This window comes from Pseudophryne corroboree, chromosome 8 (assembly GCF_028390025.1).
Source record: "Pseudophryne corroboree isolate aPseCor3 chromosome 8, aPseCor3.hap2, whole genome shotgun sequence".
Lineage (NCBI taxonomy): Eukaryota > Metazoa > Chordata > Amphibia > Anura > Myobatrachidae > Pseudophryne > Pseudophryne corroboree.
In genome coordinates, this window is record NC_086451.1 from 75155346 (window position 1) to 75175090 (window position 19745).

At 48.1% G+C, this 19745-nt stretch overlaps 1 protein-coding gene across 2 annotated transcripts in view; it reads right to left on the reverse strand.

Annotated features, from left to right (window-relative positions):
* The window catches only part of NCS1 (neuronal calcium sensor 1), a 159043-nt gene extending 147525 nt beyond the window's left edge, over positions 1-11518 (reverse strand). Inside the window, exon 1 of one of the 2 annotated variants that reach the window (XM_063936683.1) lies at positions 11046-11518. In XM_063936683.1, the coding sequence (XP_063792753.1) occupies positions 11046-11109 (64 nt within the window). In that variant the 5' untranslated portion in view covers positions 11110-11518. The remainder of the gene's footprint in view (positions 1-11045) is intronic. The other variant, XM_063936682.1, reaches the window with a different exon arrangement.
* Positions 11519-19745: the final 8227 nt, after the last annotated feature.

Here is a 19745-nt window from a genome sequence, read left to right on the forward strand (position 1 = left end):
TGTGGAATAATACCCCTTTCCTTGTTGTAGGAGGGGTAATTTGATTATCACCTGCTGGGAATACAGCTTGTGAATTTTTTCCCATACTGCCTCCTTGTCGGAGGGATACCTTGGTAAAGCAGACTTCAGGAGCCTGCGAGGGGGAAACGTTTCGACATTCCAATCTGTACCCCTGGGATACTACTTGTAGGATCCAGGGGTCCTGTACGGTCCCAGCGTCATGCTGAGAGCTTGGCAGAAGCGGTGGAAGGCTTCTGTTCCTGGGAATGGGCTGCCTGCTGCAGTCTTCTTCCCTTTCCTCTATCCCTGGGCAAATATGACTCTTATAGGGACGAAAGGACTGAGGCTGAAAAGACGGTGTCTTTTTCTGCAGAGATGTGACTTAGGGTAAAAACGGTGGATTTTCCAGCAGTTGCCGTGGCCACCAGGTCCGATGGACCGACCCCAAATAACTCCTCTTCCTTTATACGGCAATACACCTTTGTGCCGTTTGGAATCTGCATCACCTGACCACTGTCGTGTCCATAAACATCTTCTGGCAGATATGGACATCGCACTTACTCTTGATGCCAGAGTGCAAATATCCCTCTGTGCATCTCGCATATATAGAAATGCATCCTTTAAATGCTCTATAGTCAATAAAATACTGTCCCTGTCAAGGGTATCAATATTTTTAGTCAGGGAATCCGACCAAGCCACCCCAGCTCTGCACATCCAGGCTGAGGCGATCGCTGGTCGCAGTATAACACCAGTATGTGTGTATATACTTTTATATGATATTTTCCAGCCTCCTGTCAGCTGGCTCCTTGAGGACGGCCCTATCTATAGACGGTACCGCCACTTGTTTTGATAAGCGTGTGAGCGCCTTATCCACCCTAAGGGGTGTTTCCCAACGCGCCCTAACTTCTGGCGGGAAAGGGTATACCGCCAATAATTTTCTATCGGGGGGAACCCACGCATCATCACACACTTCATTTAATTTATCTGATTCAGGAAAAACTACAGGTAGTTTTTTCACATCCCACATAATACCCTCTTTTGTGGTACTTGTAGTATCAGAAATATGTAACACCTCCTTCATTGCCCTTAACGTGTGGCCCTAATAAGGAATACGTTTGTTTATTCACCGTCGACACTGGATTCAGTGTCCGTGTCTGTGTCTGTGTCGACCGACTAAGGTAAACGGGCGTTTTAAAACCCCTGACGGTGTTTTTGAGACGTCTGGACCGGTACTAATTGTTTGTCGGCCGTCTCATGTCGTCAACCGACCTTGCAGCGTGTTGACATTATCACGTAATTCCCTAAATAAGCCATCCATTCCGGTGTCGACTCCCTAGAGAGTGACATCACCATTACAGGCAATTGCTCCGCCTCCTCACCAACATCATCCTCATACATGTCGACACACACGTACCGACACACAGCACACACACAGGGAATGCTCTGATAGAGGACAGGACCCACTAGCCCTTTGGAGAGACAGAGGGAGAGTTTGCCAGCACACACCAAAAAACGCTATAATTATATAGGGACAACCTTATATAAGTGTTTTCCCTTATAGCATCTTTTTATATATTTCTAACGCCAAATTAGTGCCCCCCCTCTCTGTTTTAACCCTGTTTCTGTAGTGCAGTGCAGGGGAGAGCCTGGGAGCCTTCCCTCCAGCCTTTCTGTGAGGGAAAATGGCGCTGTGTGCTGAGGAGATAGGCCCCGCCCCTTTTTCGGCGGGCTCGTCTCCCGCTCTTCAACGGATTCTGGCAGGGGTTAAATATCTCCATATAGCCCCCGGAGGCTATATGTGAGGTATTTTTTTGCCAAAAAATAGGTTTACATTGCCTCCCAGGGCGCCCCCCTCCCAGCGCCCTGCACCCTCAGTGACTGCCGTGTGAAGTGTGCTGAGAGCAATGGCGCACAGCTGCAGTGCTGTGCGCTACCTTAAGAAGACGGAGGAGTCTTCTGCCGCCGATTCTGGACCTTCTTCTCTTTTCAGCATCTGCAAGGGGGCCGGCGGCGAGGCTCCGGTGACCATCCAGGCTGTACCTGTGATCGTCCCTCTGGAGCTAATGTCCAGTAGCCAAAGAAGCCAATCCATCCTGCACGCAGGTGAGTTCACTTCTTCTCCCCTAAGTCCCTCGTTGCAGTGATCCTGTTGCCAGCAGGACTCACTGTAAAATAAAAAACCTAAGCTAAACTTTTCTAAGCAGCTCTTTAGGAGAGCCACCTAGATTGCACCCTTCTCGGCCGGGCACAAAAATCTAACTGAGGCTTGGAGGAGGGTCATAGGGGGAGGAGCCAGTGCACACCACCTGATCCTAAAGCTTTACTTTTTGTGCCCTGTCTCCTGCGGAGCCGCTATTCCCCATGGTCCTTTCAGGAACCCCAGCATCCACTAGGACGATAGAGAAATATTTGTTACTATATTAAGTACTGTTTAATGTGATCCATGTGTCAGAGTCTTGTAGTAGTTCATGAGCTAGTTACCGAGATCGAATTACAGGCCGGGACTTGCATACTGTGCTACTACTCTCAGAGAATAACATCTACATAACTGTGCAGCCACCAGAGAAGGTACCACAGCACTGCAGTCGGGGGAGGACACACTTGACTTCTCTTCTTTCCATGTTTCCAGGAGTTATGAAAGGAAGAGATGGTTGTCCACCATACAGGCTGGCAAGTATCCTAAATTCCAGGAAAACTGCCCTGATCCCCCCGTCCTGAAGGTCTACTCTTACTTCAGGATATTTGCAGCACAGTAAGCATATGGACCAGGGCTGCCAGAGGTGCAGGAATTAATGCAACCAAAAGTAGATAGATAGATAGATAGATAGATAGATAGATAGATAGATAGATAGATAGATAGATAGATAGATAGATAGATAGATAGATAGATAGATAGATAGATATTCCATGTATTTGTGTGACTTTCATTGCCTGACACAGGTCTGCAAAATAAATCACAGTTTTCCCCCTTAGACCATACCTCCCAAGAGGTAGGAAGCGGGACTCCGGCACGGCATAGCCACGCCTGCCCGGGAGAGGGAGTGTGGCCTCAATAAAGGGTGCATGGCTTCGTGCTAATGGCACGATCGTGAACCATACCCCCATTTTCCATCACTATAGGGGCATGTCCAGCACTCTGTGAGCTGCTGGCATGCCCCCAGTCCCTCTTGTCTACGGGAATAGACGGTGTGCGCAGAGCAACGAGTGACAGGAGCCTACCGACTGCCTACCCACACCGCGGGACACTGAGGCCCGTGGGTGGGACAGCGGGACAGTCCCCAAAAAAGCGGGACTGTCCTGTGAAAATTGGGACAGTTGGGAGGTATGTTAGACAAAGATAACAATTGTGATGTCCCTGCTTTGGGATGATTACTGCATACCACAGCAATCCAATTCCTAATCACAGCAAGTTACACAGATGTGTCCTAATTCACCTAACATTTTTGGTCTATATGGCGCAAAATGATCCACTATGTGTTCAGACTTTTTTTTCCTGAATTTTGTGTCTTATGCACAATGCAGCTGCATACAAAGTCACGCAGAATGTACCAGGAACATTAGATTAGTACCCCTGTATTGTACTTTTGTCACATTAGTGATGCAAATAAGACGCATATCACATTTTAAGAAATAATCTCTGGCAGGAGGCTTGGGACATCTAGAGTTTCCACTGCTGCCTTGACTATGGTGCTATTCCAGGTTCTACAGCAAATGGAATGGGCACTGAAGAGTTCTCTGAATTTATTACAAATCGATCAATAAAGGGGAACCCAAACCTACACAGTGGAAACTGACAACCAATATTCACCTCATATATCATGCCTCAGAGAGGTCACATGTTCACAGTGACTTGATAGGCAGAATAGTAGTCAAGGCCACAGATCGGCTGCACTGCGTGTATGGATGAGGAGTGGCACCACGGAATCCTTACAGTTGCTGTCTCACCATCACTCACAGTTGCCTCTGTCTCTGATACAAGTCCCTGCACAGTCACAGTCACGTTCCAGGGAAGAACATGAGGCATTTGCCGGGATTGTGGAGCACCAAGAACACAGCACAGCCCCATAGCCCACGCACACAGGAACACACATGTCTCTGAAGGAGGGGGAACTGCTGCTGCTGCCTTAGTGCATCCTCAGAACAATGGGAAACAGATGCTGCGTAACAAAAAGATGTCACAAATATAATTGTGGATAATATTGCTTATAGCATATTAACCCTGTGTCCGCCCCAATGACACAGAACACAACTTATATTCCATTATTAGCATCTGCTGCAAAATATATGTCAGACTTTATTCTGGAGAGGAGGATGAGGGTGCATTGTGTATAAAACATGACTGAAATGCTTTTCTGTATTTGACTTATGCTACCATCTTAATGCATCTGCGTTAACTGGTGGTTGCCATGGGAACCTTTTGTATTTATGTCCTCTATAGCTATGGAAACACTGAATTTACCCTTATTTGTACTAATACAATTTAAATAGTTATAATGCAAAGGTATTAGTACAAATTGTAAGATTTGTGTTCTAAGTGCCATAGGGTTGGTATGTTATCTCTCTCCACTTTATTTCTCTCCATGCTTTGATAAATCTTCTCCATAAAACTATGTAAATCGATACTAGTGAGAAAACTACCTACCCACCTACATTGTTAGTAGTGGAGTGCGCAATTGCACAGTCTCCAACAAAATGTCTCCTCAAGGGATGCGTCATTCCCTTACCAAGATGGCCACCGATTGTGTATCTTTGCATGCACGGTTCCATCTTGCCACTGTTTGAGAGCTACATAGTGGAGGACGGCTGTCCTCCTCTTAGCTCAGGGAGACCAGCTCTGTTAGGATGTGCACAGCCGCCGGCGCTGATATTACGGTTATGCTGCTCTGACATTTTGATGGGCTGGTAACTGGTATATGTATAAAAGTTCTAGAAGCATATGAGAGCTGATCATATTTCAGGTCAATTTTCGATCATGTAGAAAACTTACAGGGAGATTTATCAAAGCTTAGAGAGAGATAAAGTGGAAAGAGATAAAAGGGTATATTTACTAACCCTTGGATGGAGATAAAGTCGCTGGAGATAAAGTACCAGCCAATCGGCTCCTAACTGCAATGTCACAGGCTGTGTTTGAGAAATGACAATTAGGAGCTGATTGGCTGGTACTTTATCTCCAGCGACTTTATCTCCATCCAAGGCTTAGTAAATAGACCCCAAAGTACCGACCAATCAGCTCCCAACTGTCATTTTTCAAACACAGCCTGTAAAATGACAGTTAGGAGCTGATTGGTCGGTACTTTATCTTTCTCCAAGCTTTGATAAAGCTCCTCCTTTCTTTCTTGCGCACATCGGTCAACCAACTGAAGGACACCACATTTAGCACACGTGAATGGTAACACAGAACAATCACGGGCAATAAATGTAAATCATACATGAGTACTCTACCGGATGCCACTGTTGGGAAAATGACAGCCGGCATCCAGTCCGCCAGTAAGGCGTACGTATTCCCCTTATACAAATGCAAGTATCTATACAGCTTTTCTGCGTATAGTCGCATTGCTTCCCGTCCGTATTTTCCCATTCGCAGCGGTCATTAGTATTGTCACTTATACCTACCCCATGCTGGGGCAAATGATCCGTCTGAAATAGGCGTTCCTTAGTCTTTTGCGCACCTTATAATACAGCCCAGAAGTTTGGCTACAAGCCCACGAGTCTCCTATAAAATGGATGTTTTGCGCATGTTTACAAGGTAGTCGCCCAGCCGACACCCAGAAATACATACCTAGCCTCCATTGGGGTGTGAATGCAATGGTGCGGTGCATGTTTGCTAACAATTACTAGATGTGTCCGATTACCATGCAACTGAGACAAAGTCCTAGGTGACTTGAATGACATGGATTTTCAGCGAACACTAGGTTTTAGTGGGAGACAGAAATTAGCCTTTGGATGACAGGTTGACTAAACATTGCTTATTTTATTTATAATATATACAAGCTACAGATACGGAAATTAGCCAGACACTGCAGTATGTTCTCCGAACAGATCCATGATGTCCAATAATTAGCTTGCAATTGACTCAATCAGTGGTTCTCAAACTCAGTCCTCAGGACCCCACACGGTTCACGTTTTCCATGTCACCCAGCAGCTGCACTGTGAATCACCAACGGTCACATTTTTTAAATCTACAGGTGACCTGCAAAACATGGACCGTGTGGGGCCCTGAGGGCCGAGTTTGAGAACCTGTGGAGTAGATCATTATTGAGCATGTAGGTTGTGACTATTAACAGGCCCCGGATACAACAGAAGTGATCTGGACAAATATGGGGTGGATTTGAGGATGCCGCCGTTTTTCTTAAAGGGGCAATCATGTACAAGGCATGGCCTTGTTTTACTGACTGGATCTTAAGGACAATGACTATGGGGGTTATTCAGAGTTGTTAGCAAACCAAAAACAGTTAGCAATTGGGCCAAACCATATGCACTGCAGGTGGGGCAGATACAACATGTGCAGAGAGAGTTAGATTGAGGGGGGTCATTTTGTTTCTGTGCAGGGCAAATACTGGCTGCTTAATATTTACACTGCAATTTAGATTTCAGTTTGAACACACCCCACCCAAATCTAACTCTCTCTGCACATGGTACATCTGCCCCACCTGCAGTGCAGCATGGTCTGGCCCAATTGCTAACTTTTTTGATTTGCTAACAACTCTGATTAACCCCTGTGGCCGGAGGACCCATCGGCCATATGGTTAATGGCGGCCACGGCACGTAAGGGTTTAACCCTTAAGTGCCTGGCGCCGTTTAGAGGACAATAGGTGCTTGGCGCCACTGTTAAATGTACTTACGGCGCCAGGCGTGGACTGTTTAAAAATATGTTTAATTATGTGTTTTAACGTGTCATATGTAGTGCTCTGTGCACAGCTGTAGGATTGCATGTTTAAATGTATTTATATTTAAGATGTGGTCACATGTATTTTAAAGGGAATAATGCACTTACTATATATGATAAATAAGACTCCTCTATCTTCTGTGACTAGGAAATGGGATGCTAATTGCCCTCTCCTAGCAGATCAGGTGAATGACAAAACCTTTTTGATGTTGGACAGTGCCCGGTAGGTAATAGCTGGGAGTGTGAGTTCCTTCGACAAAAGCTTTACTCACGGGGGATTTCCTTATCCTATATGCAAAGTCAAGTGTCAGATTGGGTTTGGAACCTGTATTTATTATGTAGCTGGTGTGATTGATATACAAATTCTGAATGATATATGCAGGAAGGATGAGGAACATTTGTATTTTGGAACTATGTGTTAAATGTGGAATTGTAAACTACCAGGTGGTAAGGAACGGAGTTTAAATGACACCAAACTTTGTGTGTGTTTGACAGGAAGGAGGAAATTACTTCATGCACTTATATCCTTTTAAAATGTAATTTATTTATTTATATTTTGTAAGATATCCTGATTGGATGGAAAGGACTCAGGGGGGAACTACCCCCTGATTTGCATTGTGGTTTTACTGTATAAAAAGAGGAGGCTTGTGAGCTTCAGAGGTGTATTATACCATTTTCACTCTGCTGTAACATCTGCACTATTTGGTCAAATAAATATCTTCTGCCTCAAGACGACAGCTTCATCTTGTGACCTGCAGGGCTAGGTGAAACCTAGCTCCGTTTTCCGGCTGTCAAGGGTGTACCCGGCGTCTCCAAGCTCCGCCTCCAGCCAGCTATCGGGTAGAGGCCTAGTCAAGCGACTAATGGGGATTCGTCAACACCACACAGGTGTGGTAAGACAGTGTGTCGACGCATACAGAGCAGAACCGTGGTTCCAGACGCCACGGCAGGTTAGGAGTCTGGTAGTGGCAGCGTAGTACCCGCCCACTGCGCAGTGGGTGGAGTCAGTAACAGGCGGTTACTGACGGTAAGCAGGAATCCCCTATGTGGCCAGGTCCTGTGTGACCTAAAACTCCATTCTGTGACTGAGGACGGGACGCGAAGCGTTGAGGGCTCTCGTACGGGACCGTCCGGTCACAACTCCCTACGTGAAAAAAGCACACAAATGACTAAAGCAATATTTCCCTGGTGACTGCTTGTGTATCAGGTTCAGTCCTGCCTTATTATCTGTAACCTTTCTGTGCTAACCTACAAATGCAATTTCCTCAACGGAAGACTCTTCTGGCATTCTGCCGCATGTCTAGATGAACCTCCACACATCATTAAAATGGAGTTTGTATGTGAGATCGACAGTTGTCATGTATAAAGTTGACGCACTTGAAATGCTGACATTGGCCATGTCGAAATCATATCTACACAGATGACATGTTGATATGATAGAATCCCTAGTGGCCCAGTGGTCACTTATCTGGTCCCAGTGGCAGCGGCATCTCCAGCGCCATCTTTTAGGTGCCAGCGATCATGTAACCAGCAGTTTTGGCACAGACATGTGACTGAGCGGCATTCCAAAGAGTCCTTTCCCTCTATCCCTCCCCCAAGTACCTAGCTCTAAACCCTGCAGCCTAACCCTATCCCTGCCTTCATCATCCCTTCAAATTTCAGATGTTAACATTCTGAGGATGTAGACATGGAGCCCATCGGCAGGGCCGGCAACAGAAATCTTGCGGCCCGGTACACGGATCTCTCTTGTATTGCCAACACTATGGGGGGGGGGGGGGGGTAATTAATTAGCCCCAATACTTTTTTTCTTTCTCCCGACAAAAAAACGGGCAATTTTTGACCAACGGTCATTATTGGTCTATTCAATTAACGATCCTTTTTTTTTGGAGGGGGGGGGGGGGGGAGAGAAAAAATTACCCATTTTTAGGCAAGAACACCTGGGATCTGGGATAAGTATCGGGACCTATGTGTTAACGCGGCTCTGAGGGCTACTTATCGGGGATTAGGCTTTGCATTCCTGAGGCACCCACAGCATAATCCCTGATAAGACCCCCTCCCTGGTGAATCAATTAGTTGCAGTAAATTACCGCAGCTAATTGAATACCACTATATTCAATACCACTATATATGACTATATAGCAGGATTACCGACATTCCGGCTGTCCTCTCCGGGAGAGGGCGGTCAGCTCGGCGAAGCAGTGGATGGGACGGGTGAGCGTGACGCAGCACAGGTGGCAGGCGTGGTCTTTGGTCATGATAGGAGGCTTATGCACTTGCAGATGCGTCATTGTGGCCACGCCCCTACTATACAATGCCGATATTACAGTCCTTGTATAGCAGGGGGCGGGGCATGAATTGTGTCATCAGGCTCCTTTAGAGGCTCTTCCACTGCAGGAGGCTTGCCCACTATTCCGGGGGGGGGGGGGGGGGACGGAAGCGGCACCTGATTTCCGCCGGGAGCCCCCAGGCCGTACGTGGGAGTAGGCAAGTATGCTATATAGACGTGTCCTATGTCGACATTTTGAGTGTGTCAATATGGTGCAGGTATGAAATAATGAAATGTATTATTCATTTCTATAGTATAGTTGCCAATTGTGCCTAGTTTCCAGGATGTCTCTGGCCCAGTAAATGGATTGGTTGTGGTACCAGGATCAGCCTACACAAGTACACTTTGAGGCTATCCTTATTATAAAACACATGTATTTATGTACACTGTTACTTTGTTGCCTTATCAATAAATTCTAATAATGATAAAAAAAAAAAAATGTAAATAAATCATACCAGTTATTTAACTATTACATTCCTAGAGTCGGGATTCTGGCGTCGGCATTCTGACGGGTGTCGTGATCCCGACAGCCAGCAGCTTAACCATATCACATCCTATCAGTGCCATTAAATAACTTACATTCTGCAATAACTAACCCACAAATAAACAGTCCCATACAGTTCTGTCATTTGCAGAAGTCATGCACATTAATCCACACTGTGCTCTTATAGAAGAAATTCCCACACCCGTACACACGGCGCTCCTATATCAGGCCTCACGCATGCTGAATACAGGACAGCTGCAGCAGAAAGCACCCATGTGTGTGCCAGTCCGTGGACAGGGGCGCCTCTGTTTGGGAAGTGAATATTTGCCTGTCACTTGCGGAAATGTGTGAAATGTCAGTTTGTGCCTAGTAAAACAATGCAGTGATCTGGAGCCATGTAACCAGCATGACAGGGCAAAGATCTGAAGCATGTGCCCGGCATGCCCTAGCAATGATCTGTAGCGTGCCAGTGCAATGATCTGCAGCATGTGCCCAGCAGGCCAGTGCAATGACCCGCAGCAGGATCCATCCTGGCCTGGCAGAGTAAAGTGCTGGACTATATGAATAAACATGAAATATTGTGTGTGTGTGTGTGTGTGTGTGTGTGTGTGTGTGTGTGTGTGTGTGTGTGTGTGTGTGTGTGTACATACATACACATACACTATAGTAGTAACAATGTAAGATCACAGTCATGCATGCTGAAGAATATCATTGTATTGACATAAGGTAACTAGGAGTTGTGTGTTCTGAAGAGCTTACAATCTATGCATGGGCTGGTGCCTGTAACTGCTTGCAGCACATACTGGTCACCGTGCTCCTCCTGAAGCCCATTAGAATCTATTCTTCCTATTCTCATCAGCTGGAGATCCGGCGTCATGTAGGCACAGCCATGCTCCTAGATACAGTGTAACCGATCATGTACACAGACAGTCCTGCCCTACCTACACTGTGCTGTGGCTACAGGTAACTGATTCTAGCTGTACATTACACCTCCTATCTCCAGCCTGATAGTGCCTGCAGCTGCTACTGTCCTGCACACACACGAGTCCATGGCTACCAGGTCCAATATACAGGAGCAGATAGCAGCACATCCTGTGCTGTGGATACAAGTAACTGTATGTGGCTATAAACATTATTATACATCCTGCCCGCACGCAGCCTGAACTTACCTACTGCTGCCACTGACCTGCATGCACCCACCTCTGTCTGCACACCCAGGTGGGGTAGCCTATGGCTTCCAGGTCCCACATTATATATACAGTCCTTCTCAATGTGCCCCCTTCCCCCCACCTCACCATAAAAATAAAAACAAAAACACCCCTCCCTATGTAACAATAAGGACAACTTACAGTAGGTTTTCCTGGTCAGCTCCTCCACCACCTCAGGCTTCAGTTTGCTGTTAGATTTCCCCATGGTGAGAACTGATGGTCAATTCATGAATTGCAGCCTCCAGTTCCCAGACCTTCCTGAGTCGAGGCCCTTTCCCAGCCTCCTTCCAGCCTCCTCAGAGGGGGGAGAGTGCTCTGTGTCTGGGTGTGCTACCTGGCTAGATGTCTTTGTGCCTCTGCTGCAGCTCAGATATCACTGCTCTGTGCCCCTGACAGTGTAGAGGCTGGGAGAGTCTGCTTGCTGCTACTGTGGAGGCTGACTCAGGCCTCCTTCTCCCCTCTCTGCAGGATCTGCCTCCCTGGGAGCCACTGCTGCTGCTGTGCTTCTATGGTTGTCCCTGGTTACTGGACACTTTTACACATGCCCTGTTCCTCCTCTCCCCGCCTGAGTCTCATTCACTGGCTGCTGCCTGTGTGGATCAGTCTGCTGTTCTCTCTGCCTCCCCCTCTCATGACACACTCCCTCCATCCTCCTCCTTTGCAGATAACGCCTCTCTTTTATTCTCTCTCTTCTTTCTCTCTTTCTCCCCACTCACAATTGCTTTTCTTCCATGGGCACACCATCCCCAGCTATCTCATGTTAGTCACTATCTGCCACTCCATTAACCTCTGCTAGATTGCCTTGCACCAATTTGAGAGATAAGAGCTTTCTTTTCATATGCAAAGGTGCATGTGAGGGAGCGCAGGAGTTTTCCTGCCCTGCGATGCAGTCCTTGCTTGCTGCTGTTGCTGTTTGTAGACAGAGTGCTACTATTTTGCAGTGGTAATAACACAAAATGCTGCAATAGCTCAGGCTGGTAATGCTAAGGCAGGTATAGGCCACCTGGCGCAGTTTAGGGCCCACACGGAGAGCTCTCTAGCCTTCAGGTTCTGCTTCAATACTGATCTGGAAATCTGTAGTTACATATCAGCAGACATTTTAAATTAGCGAAACAAGTTATTACAAACACATCTGACACCTAGAGAAGATAAGAGCTGGCTGCCGCAGTCGAAGGCTCGGGTGGGGGCCGCCTGTTGCCCATCACTGTGATAAAGTATCTGACTTGTTTGTGCAGGATTTTGGGGCATAGCTCACAAATGGTGGGCCAAAGGGTAACTGGCCCCTTGTTGAATATTTTTTGCATTTGTTTTTGGGGGAACGTTTTGCAGTCCTACAAACCTTTTTTCTCTGACGTCCTAATGGATGCTGGGGACTCCGTAAGGACCATGGGGAATAGCGGGCTCCGCAGGAGACTGGGCACTCTAAAGAAAGATTTACTACTATCTGGTGTGCACTGGCTCCTCCCTCTATGCCCCTCCTCCAGACCTCAGTTAGAATCTGTGCCCGGACAGAGCTGGGTGCTTTTAGTGAGCTCTCCTGAGCTTGCTAATAAGAAAGTATTTTAGTTAGGTTTTTTATTTTCAGAGAGCTTCTGCTGGCAACAGACTCTCTGCTACGAGGGACTGAGGGGAGAGAAGCAAACCTACTAACTGCGGATAGGTTGCACTTCTTCGGCTACTGGACACCATTAGCTCCAGAGGGATCGAACACAGGACCTGACCTTGTCGTCCGTTCCCGGAGCCGCGCCGCCGTCCCCCTCGCAGAGCCAGAAGACAAAAGCCGGCAGAAGCGGAGAAGACATCAAAATCGGCGGCAGAAGACTCCTGTCTTCACATGAGGTAGCGCACAGCACTGCAGCTGTGCGCCATTGCGCCCACACTAACCCACACACTCCGGTCACTGTAGGGTGCAGGGCGCATGGGGGGGGGGCGCCCTGGGCAGCAATTGTTACCTCCTGGCGAATGCTGCATATAAACAGTGGCACACTGTTATATGTATGAGCCCCCGCCATTTATTTTACAAAAAATCGCGGGACAGAAGCCCGCCGCTGAGGGGGCGGGGCCTTCTTCCTCAGCACTCACCAGCGCCATTTTCCTGCCACAGCTCCGCTGAGAGGAAGCTCCCCAGGCTCTCCCCTGCAGAATCACGGTAGAGGGGTAAAAAAGAGAGGGGGGGCGCATAAATTTAGGCGCATTAATCATTATACAGCAGCTACTGGGTAAACACTAAGTTACTGTGTAATCCCTGGGTTATATAGCGCTGGGGTGTGTGCTGGCAAACTCTCTCTCTGTCTCTCCAAAAGGCCTTTTGGGGGTCCTGTCCTCATTTAGAGCTTCCCCTGTGTGTGTGGTGTGTCGGTACGCATGTGTCGACATGTTTGACGAAGAGGGCTATGTGGAGGCAGAGCAAGTGCAGTTGACTGACGTGTCGCCGCCGACGGTGCCGACACCTGATTGGATGGATATGTGGAAGGTGTTAAATGATAAGGTAAACTCCTTACATAAAAGGTTGGATACCTCAGGTCAGTCAGGGTCTCAACCCATGCCTGATCCTACAGCGCAGAGGCCCTCAGGGTCTCAAAAGCGCCCACTATCCAAAATGGTTGACACAGATGTCGACACGGATTCTGACTCCAGTGTCGACGACGATGATGCAAAATTGCAACCGAAAATGACAAAAGCTATACGTTATATGATTATAGCGATGAAGGCTGTTTTACACATATCAGAGGTGAACCCTGTCCCTGACAAGAGGGTTTATATGTATGGGGAGAAAAAGCAAGAGGTGACTTTTCTCCCTTCACATGAGTTAAATGAGTTATGTGAAACAGCGTGGGATTCCCCAGATAAGAAAGTCCTGATTTCCAAAAGGTTACTTATGGCGTACCCTTTCCCGCCTGAGGACAGGGTGCGCTGGGAATCCTCCCCTAGGGTAGATAAAGCTCTGACACGCTTATCTAAGAATGTGGCCCTGCCGTCACAGGATACGGCCACCCTAAAGGATCCTGCAGATAGAAAGCAGGAAAGTATCCTGAAATCTGTTTATACATATTAAGGGACTCTACTGAGGCCGGCAATTGCGTCGGCGTGGATGTGTAGTGCTGTAGCAGCGTGGACAGATAATATGTCTGAGGAAATGGATACCTTAGACAGGGATACTATTATGCTGACCCTGGGGCATATAAAAGACACTGTCCTATATATGAGGGATGCCCAGAGGGACATTTGCCTACTGGGCTCTAGAATTAATGCAATGTCAATTTCTGCCAGGAGGGTCCTGTGGACTCGGCAGTGGACAGGTGATGCCGACTCCAAAAAAACACATGGAGGTGTTACCTTACAAGGGTGAGGAATTGTTTGGGGACGGTCTCTCGGACCTGGTTTCCACAGCTACTGCTGGGAAGTCAAACTTTTTGCCATATATTCCCCCACAACCGAAGAAAGCACCGTATTACCAAATGCAGTCCTTTCGCGCACAAAGAAGCAAGAAGGTCAGAGGTGCTTCCTTTCTTGCTAGAGGCAGGGGCAGAGGAAAAAAGCTGCACCTTACAGCTAGTTCCCAGGAACAGAAGTCCTCCCCGGCTTCCACTAAATCCACCGCATGACGCTGGGGCTCCACGGGTGGAGCCAGGAGCGGTGGGGGCGCGTCTCCGACATTTCAGCCACCAGTGGGCTCGCTCACAGGTGGATCCCTGGGCTATACAAATTGTGTCTCAGGGATACAAGCTGGAATTCGAGGTGATGCCCCCTCAACGATACCTAAAATCGGCCCTGCCAGCTTCCCCCATAGAAAGGGAAGTAGTGGTAGCGGCGATTCACAAGCTATTTCTCCAGCAGGTGGTGGTAAAGGTTCCCCTTCCTCAACAGTGGAAGGGATACTATTCCACAATGTTTGTGGTACCGAAACCGGACGGTTCGGTCAGACCTATATTAAATTTAAAGTCCCTGAACATTTATCTGAAAAGATTCAAGTTCAAAATGGAATCGCTCAGAGCGGTCATTGCAAGCCTGGAAGAGGGGGATTTTATGGTGTCTCTGGACATCAAGGATGCTTGCTTGCATGTCCCCATTTATCCGCCTCATCAGGAGTACCTCAGATTTGTGGTACAGGACTGTCATTACCAATTCCAGACGTTGCCGTTTGGTCTGTCCACGGCACCGAGAACATTTACCAAGGTAATGGCAGAAATGATGGTGATCCTGAGAAAGCAGGGAGTCACAGTTATCCCATACTTGGACGATCTCCTTATAAGGGCGAGGTCGAGGGAGCAGTTGCAGATCAGCGTAGCGCACTCACAGGAGGTGTTGCAACAGCATGGCTGGATTCTAGATATCCCAAAGTCGCAGCTGATTCCTACGACGCGTCTGCCCTTTCTGGGCATGATTCTGGACACAAACCAGAAGAAGGTGTTTCTCCCGACGGAGAAGGCTCAAGAGCTTGTGACTCTAGTCAGAGACCTCTTAAAACCAAAACAGGTGTCGGTGCATCACTGCACGCGAGTCCTGGGAAAGATGGTAGCATCATACGAGGCCATTCCCTTCGGCAGGTTCCATGCGAGGATCTTTCAATGGGATCTGTTGGACAAATGGTCCGGATCGCATCTTCAGATGCATCGGCTGATCACCCTGTCCCCCAGGGCCAGGGTGTCTCTTCTGTGGTGGCTACAGAGTGCTCACCTTCTCGAGGGCCGCAGATTCGGCATACAGGACTGGGTCCTGGTGACCACGGATGCGAGCCTCCGAGGGTGGGGGGGCAGTCACTCAGGGAAGAAACTTCCAAGGGTTGTGGTCAAGTCAGGAAACTTGTCTGCACATAAATATCCTGGAACTAAGGGCCATATTCAATGCCCTGAGTCAAGCGGAGCCCCTGCTTCGCAACCAACCGGTGCTGATTCAGTCAGACATCACCGCGGTGGCTCATGTAAACCGCCAGGGCGGCACAAGAAGCAGAGTCGCGATGGCGGAAGCCACCAGGATTCTTCGGTGGGCGGAGAATCACGTACAAGCACGGTCAGCAGTGTTCATTCCGGGAGTGGACAACTGGGAAGCAGACTTCCTCAGCAGGCACGACCTCCACCCGGGAGAGTGGGGACTTCATCAAGAAGTCTTCATTCAGATTACAGATCGATGGGAACTGCCACAGGTAGACATGATGGCATCCCGTCTCAACAAAAAGCTGCAACGGTATTGCGCCAGGTCAAGAGACCCTCAGGCGATAGCTGTGGACGCCCTGGTAACACCGTGGGTGTTCCAGTCGGTCTATGTGTTCCCTCCTCTTCCTCTCATACCCAAGGTACTGGGGATTGGCCAAGAAGACCTTGGTACCCGGAATTGCAAGAAATGCTCACAGAGGACCCATGGCCTCTGCCTCTCAGACAGGACCTGTTGCAACAGGGGCCCTGCCTGTTCCAAGACTTACCGCGGCTGCGTTTGACGGCATGGCGGTTGAACGCCGGATCCTAGCAGAAAAAGGCATTCCGGAGGAAGTTATTCCTACGCTGATAAAGGCTAGTAAGGACGTGACAGCAAAGCATTATCACCGCATATGGCGAAAATATGTTGCTTGGTGTGAGGCCAGGAAGGCCCCTACAGAGGAATTCCAACTGGGCAGATTTCTGCACTTTCTACAGTCTGGAGTGACTTTGGGCTTGAAGTTGGGATCCATAAAGGTCCAGATTTCGGCCCTATCCATTTTCTTTCAAAGGAACTGGCGTCTCTTCCTCAAGTTCAGACGTTTGTTAAGGGAGTGCTGCATATTCTGCCTCCTTTTGTGCCACCTGTGGCACCTTGGGATCTCAACGTGGTGTTGGGTTTCCTAAAATCCCACTGGTTTGAACCACTTAAGACCGTGGAGCTAAAGTATCTCACGTGGAAGGTGGTCATGCTATTGGCATTAGCTTCGGCTAGGCGGGTGTCAGAATTGGCGGCTTTGTCATGTAAAAGCCCCTATCTGGTTTTTCATATGGACAGGGCGGAATTGCGGACTCGTCCCCAATTTCTACCAAAGGTGGTGTCATCTTTTCATTTGAACCAACCTATTGTAGTGCCTGCGGCTACTCGTGACTTGGAGGATTCCAGGTTACTAGATGTAGTCAGGGCTTTGAAGATTTATGTAGCCCGAACGGCTGGAGTCCGGAAAACTGACTCGCTGTTTATCCTTTATGCCCCAACAAGTTGGGTGCTCCTGCTTCAAAGCAAACCGTTGCCCGCTGGATCTGTAACACGATTCAGCAGGCTCATTCTGCGGCTGGATTGCCGCATCCAAAATCAGTGAAAGCCCATTCCACAAGGAAGGTGGGCTCTTCTTGGGCGGCTGCCCGATGGGTCTCGGCATTACAGCTTTGCCGAGCTGCTACTTGGTCAGGTTCAAACACATTTGCAAAATTCTACAAGTTTGATACCCTGGCTGAGGAGGACCTTGAGTTTGCCCATTCGGTGCTGCAGAGTCATCCGCACTCTCCCGCCCGTTTGGGAGCTTTGGTATAATCCCCATGGTCCTTACGGAGTCCCCAGCATCCACTAGGACGTCAGAGAAAATAAGATTTTACTTACCGGTAAATCTATTTCTCGTAGTCCGTAGTGGATGCTGGGCGCCCGTCCCAAGAGCGGACTTTCTGCAATACGTGTACATAGTTATTGCTTAATAATGGGTTATGTTATGTTGGCATCCATTGTTGATGCCCTGTTGTTGTTCATACTGTTGACTGGATAAGTGTATCACAAGTTAAACGGTGTGATTGGTGTGGCTGGTATGAGTCTTACCCGAGATTCCAAAATCCTTTCCTTATAATGTCTGCTCTTCCGGGCACAGTTTCCTTAACTGAGGTCTGGAGGAGGGGCATAGAGGGAGGAGCCAGTGCACACCAGATAGTACTAAATCTTTCTTTAGAGTGCCCAGTCTCCTGCGGAGCCCGCTATTCCCCATGGTCCTTACGGAGTCCCCAGCATCCACTACGGACTACGAGAAATAGATTTACCGGTAAGTAAAATCTTATTTTTTTCCAGTTTAATTTGGGCAAAAGGTTGCCAGTATTAAATTATATGTTTCCTAGTATGTAAATTATATATAATCATGACTGTTCATGCCGTTTCCATGGGGACTTGTTGAAGTGTTTGTACCTTGAAGTAATATTTTTGATGCTGTTGATTTGCTTTTTATTTGAGGATTTGTTTAGATTTTTTTTCAGTGCAAGTCATATATGTGGCTTAGGGGACTTCTAGATCGTTGACAAAATCAAGGTTATATACATTATATATGTATAGACGTTTAACTAATTGTCAGTCATCAGTTATAACACTTTCACACCAAAGCCGGGGCTTCGACCCTGTGTTTTCCCAGATTACTGAACACGGGTAGGACCCGGGTCTTAGCTCCTATACCCCTTTCACACTGCACTTTGGTTAAAGGTATTCCTAGGTTGACCCCTTTCATACTGAACCTGTGTCTGCCCTGCACATCACTGTAGACACTCCCCTGTGGCAGGCCTCCAGATACACAGCCAATCGGCAGCTTTGATAGGTAACACAGGTTGAATAACCCGGGTCTCGCTATTCACACTGCAGGCTACCTGGGTCCAGTGTCGGACTGAGGTATGAGAGGCCCCCTGGGGGAATGCAGTGGTACGGGCCCATGTTTAGGGGTGTGGACAGTCTCTAGTGGGGGGGGTGGCCATGTTCCACAGAGTCTTGGCTAACCAAGAGCGCATGGTCTGGGCCCCTTGATAAAATGTATATAGTAAACACTACTAGTCCCTGCATTATAATGTACCAGATTAATAACAGCAATACACTGTAGAAAATACACCATAGTCCTGTGCAGTATAAGCTAATATACAGGGGTGGATTGGGATAGAAAACTAGCCCGAAATGGCTAATGGGGGTGTAGTCTGATGAGGGTGTGGGGTCTGATGAAGGGGGTGGGATCCCTCGTCATAGGGCCTGATTGTACGCAATTGCGGCCTTCCTTACATCTTTTGCTGCAGTTGTGTCTGAGTCCGGGGGCGGATTTGGAACTAAAAGTGTCCCTATAACATTTTGTAGAACTGGCCCGACATGGGCAGCACAAGAGGTATAACATACCATGTAGCCATGACAGCATCACTGGATGGCAGAGTTGCTGTACTGCAGAGATGGAATAACAGAATGAATGGGGACAATGTAGTGTACTGAGTGCGGTGGGCTGTCTGTCATGTGGGGGGGTGGGGCCACATGACAGACAGCAAAACAGGCCACACAGACACGTCGGCCTACCCACAGACTCGTTGGCCTACCTTTCTCACAGAGACAGGACCCAGGTCGCCCCGACTTCCCCTGGCAATATCCCGAGTTTTTCACTAATGCCCCTTTCTCACTGCAAAGCCGGCTCGCACCTGGGATTTTGTACACTGGTCAGCCACGTCACTGGTCATGTGTGTGAGATCATCTCCAAGCGCCGGCTTTCCTACCAGTATGCTGTAAATGGGCATCGACCCAGGTTACCAATTCACACTGCACTGTGACCCGTGTTGATCCCGTGTTCAACACTGGTTGGTAGCCATATTATTTTAACTGGACCCATTCACACTGTGCAAAAACCCGGGTTGTTGTGCGTTCACGTGCAATAACCCGGGTTATTGCTGGAAGTGTGAAAGGGGCATTAATTACTATCTTGCAAGAAGGTCTCACAGACATTCCCAAATGGAATTGTTTAAAATGTGTGAGCAGTATGTTGGAGTCCATAACATAATTGGTTCAAAAGAAGAGAATGTGGGGGGGCGTGGCCTAGCTGCTACAGGGAGAGGACGTGTCTGTGCAGGGCTCCAGGATTTCAGGCACTTATCTCCCTCGCTGCTTACTCATACC